Source organism: Carlito syrichta, unplaced genomic scaffold (assembly GCF_000164805.1).
Source record: "Carlito syrichta isolate Samal-C Ts95f unplaced genomic scaffold, Tarsius_syrichta-2.0.1 Scaffold308869, whole genome shotgun sequence".
Taxonomy (NCBI): domain Eukaryota; kingdom Metazoa; phylum Chordata; class Mammalia; order Primates; family Tarsiidae; genus Carlito; species Carlito syrichta.
In genome coordinates this window covers 110,815-119,842 of record NW_007252965.1, presented here as the reverse complement: position 1 = coordinate 119,842, position 9,028 = coordinate 110,815, and the positions used below count along the sequence as shown (strand labels likewise).

The following is a 9,028-nucleotide window of genomic DNA, read 5'->3' as shown; positions in this document are numbered from 1 at the left end:
CAAAAAAATCAAAAAATCAGCCGGGCGTGGTAGCGCATGCCTGTAATTCCGGCTACTTGGAAGGCTGAGGCGGAAGGATCGCCGGAGCCCAGCAGATCAAGGCTGCAGTGGCCGGGAGTGGCCACTGCACTCCAGTCTGGGCGACAGAGTGAGACTCTAACTCAAAAAAAAAAAAAAAAAAAATTAGCCGGGCATGGTAGCGCATGCCTATAGTTCCAGCTACTTGGAAGGCTGAGGCAGAAAGATAGCCGGAGTCCAGCAGGTCGAGGCTGAGGTGGCCGGGAGCATGCCACTGCACTCCAGTCTGGGTGACAAAGTGAGACTCCAACTTAAAAAAAAAAAAAGGAATTACATAGTGTTTCCTACTCTCACTTCCCTCTTCACGGTGAAATGACAATACAGTTTCAAAAATTTAGGAATAGCCGGGCTCAGTGGCTCAGCCTGTAATCCCGTGCCTTTGGGAGGCTGAGGTGAGTGGACTGCCTGAGCCCGTGGGTTCGAGACCCACCTGGGCAGCGAGACCTCATCTCTACAATAAAAATCAAAAAATAGCCAGGCGTGGTAGCGCATCCCTGTAATTCCGGCTACTCAGAAGGCTGAGGCGGAAGGATTGCCAGAGCACAGCAGGTCGAGGCTGCGGTGGCCGGAAGTGACCACTGCACTCCAGGTTGGGCGACAGAGTAAGACTCCAACTCGAAAAAAAAAAAAAAGAAAAGAAAAGAAAACCACACACCAGTATGTGTGATACACATTTAAAATCAGCAAGTACTTGATCTCTTTCACTGGCTAAAATCTAGGGTAGGGAAAAATTATGTTGCTATTTGTCAGGGAATTAAGAAGGATCTTTTTTTTTTTTGGTTTTGTTTTTTGAGTCAGGGTCTTACTGTCGCCCAAGCTGGAGGGCAGTGGCACAATCACAGCTTGCTGCAGCCTCAAACTTCTGGGCTCAGGCCATTCTTCCACGTATCTTCTGTGTAGCTGGGTCTACAGGCACATGCCACCAAGCTTGGCTAATTTTTTAAATTTATTTTTATTTTTTGTAGAGACAAGGTCTTGCTATGTTGCCTAAGCTGGTCTCAAACTCCTGGGCTTGAGCAAACCTCCCATCTCGGCCTCCCAAAGTACTGATATTACAGGTGTGAGCCATCATGCCTGGCCAAGAAGAATTTTAAATACACTACTTTCAAAAATCCCTTCACAAGCATTTACTAAGCCATAATGTTAGTGACCAAAGGGTGAAGGAATATGCAAGGGAGGTATTTTATCAACCTGTATAAAATAGGTAATAATAGTAATAATAAAAATTGCCGTGAAAACAGCCCAGGTATCCATCGTAAGACAGTGGTATCTTTGCATAATAGAACATTACTCGGCAAAACAAAAGAAGGAAGTACTGATCTACAACAATATGGATGAATCTCAAAAACATTATGTGGAATGAAAGAAGACTTACACAGTAGAGTACATATGTCTAATTCTAATTATATAAAGTTCCAGAACAAGCAAAGCTAATCTATGGTAGAATATCAGAACAGTGATTACCTTTCTTGAGATTAGGAGAAAGGACTGGCTAAGAAGGAGCATGAGGGGACTTTTCGAGGTGATTAATGTTCTGTATCTTGATAGGAGCTTCAGTTACACAGGTGTATGCATTTGTCAAAATTCATCAAATATGCATTTAAGATTTATGTGTAAATATTATCTTAGAAGAGAAACTAAACTAATACTGAATTCTAGTTAATTATATCCATGCATTTATAAGGAAGTGCACTACTGTCTATGTACTCTAAAATGTATCAAAAGATAACACAGTTTGATGGATGGTAAGTACTGATAAAGTAAACATAGTAAAATATTACTGCTGGAATCTAGATGGTAAAAATGCAGATATTCATTGTAAAATTCAACTTCTCTGTATGTTTAACATCTTTCATAATATTGTTGGAAAAACAAACAAAAATGCAGACATCTATGTTCATGGCATCATCATTCACTTGGTTTGCCAAAAGATGAAGGCAAACCAATGTATACTGATGGATATTTGAATAAACTAAATGTAATATATACATACAACAAAATATTATTTAGCTTACAAAGGAAAGAAATTCTGGCACATGCTACAACATGGATGAAACTTGACAATGCTATGCTGAGTGAAATAAGTCAAAAAGGGACAAATATTGTATGACTTCACTTATATGAAGTATGTAGAGTAGTCAACTTCATAGAGACAGAAAGAATGGTGATTGCCAGGGACTAGGAGAAGGGAGAAATGAGGAGTGTTTAATAGGTACAGAGTTTCAGTTGGGGAAGATAAGAAAGTTGAATGGTGTGATGGTTACAACACGTTTGTTTGTTTGTTTGTTTGTTTGTTTGTTTGTTTATGAGATGGGGTCTTGCTATGTTACCCAGGCCGGTCTCCAACTCTTGGGCTCAAGCGATTCTCCTGCCTTGAACTCCCAAGTAGTTGGGATTATAAGTGCAATTCCCCACACCTGGTTCATGTGAATGTATTTAATGCACAGAACCATACACTGTACATTTTTTTTAAATTTTTTTGATTTTACTGCTTGATTTAATTGCAGGCTTATACTAATATGTTATTTTGTATTCCAAATCAATAGTCGCTTACAAATTTAAAAATTTTTTAGAAGCATTTTCCATTACAGACTAACATATTTTAGCTTAATTATGAGGTTAACTGAATTTTCTAGGCTTATCTAAATCTATTCCCCATTTGAAAGACTGTCCTTGCTGATCTACTTTGATCTGCTGACCTGGCCTAAGGTGGTTAGAGAAACAGACAAATGGACCTCTATACCCAGAACCAGGCTGCCTCCTGGAATGTGGGTCGGACATCTGCTGGGCATTGTGACTAGCCTTTGGGCCACCAGCAATCTTCTAACACAGAAGGTGCTTCTCAAGGTACCTCAGCTCTATTTTATCTTTGTCACTGTACATTTTTAAATGGTTAAAATTGTATGTTATGGATATTTTACTATAATAATAAAAATAAATTGCCAAAGCTCACGAGATTTAAACTACTTTACTATTTTCGGATTTTGTATTAAGTATAGTTTTTTATATAAAGTATGACCATAGACTTGATTTTTTAAAACAGCATTGCCTACATTAATGCAATTGAGCATAACAATTTGTAATGCGTTTCTCAGTCATTAGTGTGAATAACCAAAGTTCCTTCAAATTAATATCTTAATCAACTTCACAACCAAAAATAACAAATATTCTAATGTAAAAAAGCTATTTAAGAGGATGCATTTTTTTCTTCCTTCCTTTGTCAAATCTTATATAAAAGCATAAATTTAGCCTCAGTATACTAACCCTGCCTCTTAAATCTTTTGCTTTTCTGTTAGGTTAACTGTCAGTTTTACCTGAGTTTGCAGCAGTTTCTCAGGCCAAAACCATGTAAATCATATTCTGACATGAGCCACAGATTTAAAGTCAGGCAAAAAGGGAAAGAAATGGGAGTCAAGAGAAAGTGACCTCCTTCAAAGCATATGGAAGAACAAGCAGACATATGGAAAATGGCTAATGATAACAACTATATTATCAAAAGGATAGCACTAAAGAACTAAAGAAGCAGCTCAATGAAAGAGGAATTTCGGAGTGTATTAGATAAGAATCTATGGAGAATCAAAACTGTGTATGAATGCTTTTGGCGGGGATGGATGATAAGAGAGATGCACTGGAATAATGTCATCTATTTTGCCAAAATATTACAATGCTACATTTGTTCTAAAACAAATTTAAATTACTGCAAAGATTTAAAATACTATTTAAACATTATCAGTAAGTATGTATCTAGTGCCTATTGTATAGGGCACTGATCTAGGAAATAATGTGTGCAACAAAAATCATACAGACATAATTTGAGCCTGATGTTTGACAGGAAATATTCTGCTTATATTTTAAATATATTTTACAAATAATTTAAATTATCCTTTCCCCGTAAAAGATAATTTCTTGGGAGAACCATAAATATTTGGCATATGTGAAGAACTGTACTAATATGGCTAAAAGATATGAACTGAACCACCATTTACAAAAATAAATAGGCTCTAAGATCTTCTCTTTCAATTTTCATATTTTTGCCTCAATTTCCAAACTTTCTCAAATGAGTAAAAACACAATAAAAGTTGTAATTTAAATAAAAAATCAGTATATACAACACTATGGTGCTCTAATCAAGGATCATGAGATATCTGATATACAAATAGCTTTCTGAAGAGTAAGTGTAATCGTAAAACTTTTTTCTATTATGCAAAACACAGACAATATTCTAATTACTATATCAATAGGAAATACCAGATAATTTTCTAAAATTAGAAATATATGCCTTACTATATTAGTACAGGTTGAGTATCCCTTGCCCCAAATGCTAGGGACCAGAAGTGTTGCAGTTTGAATTTTTAAAAATTTTGGAATATTTGTATTATACACTTACTGGTTGCACATCCTTAATCTAAAAATCTAAAATCCAAAATGCTCCAATGAGCATTATATGACTCTTCTAAGCATCACATCAGTGCTTAAAAGTTACAAATTTAGAGCATTTCAGATCAGGAGAAGTCAACTTGTAATAATTATAACTTAAATTAATAAAATAAAACACAAGGAACTATATTTATGCATAATCAAATAACTTCATTATAAAATACCTTTTATTTAAAAGACATTTTGTATATACAGGTATTTGTTCCTATACTACTACAATACTTACATCCAAATATATGCATTCCACGTAATAATTATACATTTATAATAATGATGTATTTATTTCAATGTGTGGTAATGGCAATGGAGTCTATTTTAGGACTATAACTACATTTTCTTTATGTGCTTACAGCAAATTTTAAGTGCAATAAATGTGATTTTTAGTCATCTAAGAGCAAGACTAAAATTGAGTTGAACCTGCCGGATGAACATTTTAAATAAAAATGTATACCTTCTCAGAGGATCCTAGGCAATCAGTAGAGAAATGCTCATGTCCAAATATCTGAATAAACACAGAAATATACTGAATGTTCTTTCAAAACTATAATTGTTACTCAACTTCTAATAAGAAAATGCCTTTTTATTGATAAGGGGCTAAAAGTATCTAGAAATTTAATTTTGAGATTGTACACTTTTAGTCCGCCATAAAGGCTTACTAAATTGTTTTATTTGATAGAGCTTTAAATGTGATGAAGCAGCACTATTTATTTAGGATGTTAAGTTTGATTCTGATTTTAAGCTCCCATCTCCCTTATGTTCTTAAATGAATTCATACAAATCCCTGATTAATAATAAAAGGGCTTGCCATCAGTATTCAAAGCCCAGCCTGAGTTGTCATGGCTGAGAGGGCAGAAATCTGCTTGGAGCAATGAGAGAACCCAACTGAATTCTTGGCGTCTCAGTCTATGAATGTGTAAGCACTTCATCTGTTTATGGAAACACAATGTTCTGGCAGGCTGGGGGTAAAAGTAGCTGCATGGGTAACAAACTGGAAGATCTGGTAAGTAGAACTACATCATAGTAACTAAATGGTACAAGCAATATACTTTGCAAGCTCTCCTTTTATTTTCACAACAAATGTGTGATTTAGCGTAAGCTTATTTGTTTTCTAGGCACTTATCACATATCGCTGCTGTTTGTCCAATGATCTTTGCAGAGGTCATATGGGGATTTGACTTTTAGTACTATTTTAAAAGTACATCAAAGAAATGGTTGCAAATCAAATCAGAACATAGCACAAGGAGGGACAACTGAAAATTGCTTATTCTTCTTCTTGTTGTTTTTATTTATCCTTCTAAAATCCAGTGGTGGGAAGAATACTCTTCCAGATATGATTTCTACTAAGCAGTTGTATGCATTTGAACAAGTAAATGTATGTCTCTGAACATTCCTTGCCTGTAAAGATGATATCTACGTTAGAAATTTGACTTTTGATGATAATACAGTAATAATTGAAAGTACTCTGTAAACTATGACATGTGCTATATAAAGTATTATTTGTTATTTGAAAGACAGAAATATTAATAGGGACCATACAGTATATACAAGATATTTTCCAGTGAAAAACTGTGACCTTGAAAAGTTAAGTGGTTTCCTCACCCATTTCTTCATTAGTAAATCATCATTCTTCACTCATACTATTAAGAATAATCAAAGTAGCTAAAATGTATGGGTTGCCTCAACTGATTCAAAAACCTTTTGAAATATCAGATAGATAAACACAAAAAGCAAGAAATAAAGTAAGGAAAGATCAGAATATCTAAATGAGATGGTGTCACCTGTCTTATAAGATGGTAATATAAACAAGAAATACATGTTTGTTGCTGTAGGGCTAAAGTTTGGGGGCTGCTTGTGCTGCAGCAAAAGCTGACTGATACACATGGTGCAATCATAGTATAGCAATAAATATTTACAGAGGCAATAATAAGAACATTGATTCTATAGAGATTCAATCAGAAAGATGAAATTAAAAGTTGGGATATAATTAATATTTGGAGGGTTAGAGAGATACAGGGGAAGGTGAGTAAAACAGTTAAATCCTAATATAACATTGAAGAAAATCAATAATGTCTCAATTTGAAAAATCAGATAGAAGCATACAATTTAGAATTATGTAGGTAAGCTACAAAAGACACAACTGAAATGAAATATTTTTGTCTCAAGAGAGTTAGGATAAAAGGTGAGAAGGATGCATGTGAGTACATTTTTGGCTGTAAGACTAATAGTATTGATTTTTTTTGTGGAAAGTGGCAAGATTACATTGATCTTATATGTTTTTTATTTTATTTTACTTTAAAGATGTGGGGTACAATTCAGGATTCGGTATACAAGTAGACATCGAACAGGTAAAGTTTGGGCCTCCCTTTGGTCTCCACTTTGCCTGGTTTGAGACCTCGTACCCTTGTTGATATTGTTGATGTACCCACCCCTACCCTGGCAGTATCCTGTATTGATTTTTTTAAACTATCTACATCTGGAAATTTTATAAAAATCCTAACTTATAGGTGCAAAGATAGAAAACAATAAAATCAAGAGAAGCAATCATGCCTGATTTACTAAAAATGAAAAAAAAATATGTACAGGCATACTTCATTTCATCATACGTTGCTTTATTTTGCACTTTACAGACACTGCATCTTGAACAAATTGAAAGTTTGTGGCAACTCTGTGTCAAGCAAGTCAATCAGTGGGTGCTGTCTTTTCCAACAGAATATGCTCACTTCATGTCTCAGTGCCACATTGAGGTAATTCTCACATTTCAAACTTTTTCGTTATTACTATATCTGTTATAGTGATCTGTGGACCAATGATCTTTGATGTTACTATTGTAATTATTTTGGGATGCCACAAACCATAATAGAAGAGATGACAAATTTAATAAGTAGATATTCTGTGTGTTCTGGCTGTTCCACTAAGAGGCAGCTCCATCTCGCTCCCTCTCTTCAAATCTCCCTATTCACTGAGACAAAATATTGAAATTAGGTCAATTAGTAACTCTTCAATGGCCTCTTAGTTTCAAGTGAATCTTAGTTTTAAGTGAAAGAAAGAGTTGCACATCTCTCACTTTCAATCAAAAGCTAGAAATGATTAAGCTTAGTAAGGAAGGCATGTCAAAAACCAAGACAGGTTGAAAGCCAGGCCTCTTGCACCAAACAGTTGTAAATGCAAAGGAAAAGTTCCTTAACAAAATTCAAGTGCTACTCTAGTAAGCACATGAATGATAAAGTAAAACAGCCTTATTGCTGGTATGGAGAAAGTATGAGTAGTCTGGATAGAAGGTCAATCAGTCACAACATTCCCCTAAGCCAAAGCTGATCCAAGGCAACGTCCTAACTCTCTTCAATTCTATGAAGACTGAGAGAGGGAGGGAATCTGCAGAAGAAAAATCTGAAGCCAGCAGAGGTTAGTTGAAGAGCTGTAAAGAAAAAGTAGAAGGTGAAGCAGCAAATGCTGATATAACAACTGCTACAAGTTATCTAGAAGACCTACCTAAGATCATGGATGAAGGTGGCTACACTGAACAGATTCTCAATGTAGATGAAACAGTCTTCTATTGAAAGAAGATGCCATCTAAGACTTTTATAGCCACAGAGAAGTCACTACCTGGCTTCAAAGCTTCAAAAGACAGGCTGACTCTCTTGTTAGGGGATAATGTAGTTAGTGACTTTTAAGTTGAAACCAATGCTCATTGGTCATTCTAAAAATCCTAGGGCCCTTAAGAATTATGTTAAGTCTATTCTGTCTGTGCTCTATGAATGAAACAACAAAGCCTGGATGACAGCAAGTCTTTTTACAGCGTAGTTTACCAACTATTTTAAGCCCACTGTTGAGACCTACTGCTCAGAAAAAAAGATTTCTTTTTTAAAAAGATTATTCCTTTTTTTAAAAAGAGTTATATTGCCCATTGACAATGCACCTAATCACATAAGAGCTCTGATGGTGCTGTACAAAGAAATTAATGCTGCTTTCATTCCTCCTAATACCAACATCCATTCTGCAGCCCATGGACTAATGAGAAATTTCAACTTTTAAGTCTTACTATTTAAGAAATACACTTTATCAGGCTATAGCTGCCATAGATAGTGATTCCACTGATGGATCTGGGTAAAGTAAACTGAAAAATTTCTGGAAAGGATTCAACATTCTAGATGCCATTAAGAATATTTGTGCCTCATGGGAGGAGCTCAAAATATTACAAGAGTTTGAATGAAGTTGATTCCAGCCCTTATGGATGGCTCTTAGGGGTTTAATACTTCAGTGGCAGAAGTAAATGCAGATGAAGTGGAAATAACAAGAATACTAGACTTAGGAGTGGAGCCTGAAGATGTGACTGAATTGCTGAAATATCATGATAAAACAAATGGATTAGGAGTTGCTTTTTATGGATGAACAAAAAAAGTGGTTTCTTGAAATGAAATCTACTCCTGGAAAAGATACACAGAGAAATCTTTCTTGGAAGGAAGAGTCAGTTGATGTGGTCAACCTTTTTTTTTTTTTTTTTTGAGTTGGAGTC

The 9,028-nt window shown here is 35.2% G+C and overlaps 1 protein-coding gene across 2 annotated transcripts in view; it reads right to left on the bottom strand.

The window, feature by feature from the left end:
- Positions 1-9,028, bottom strand: part of ACBD6 (acyl-CoA binding domain containing 6) — a 206,533-nt gene that overhangs the window by 102,892 nt on the left and 94,613 nt on the right. Inside the window, exon 6 of one of the 2 annotated variants that reach the window (XM_008066240.1) lies at positions 4,967-5,017. The exons of the other annotated variant lie outside the window; for it this stretch is intronic. Within the exon in view, the coding sequence (XP_008064431.1) occupies positions 4,967-5,017 (51 nt within the window). The remainder of the gene's footprint in view (positions 1-4,966; positions 5,018-9,028) is intronic. 2 annotated transcript variants of the gene reach the window in all.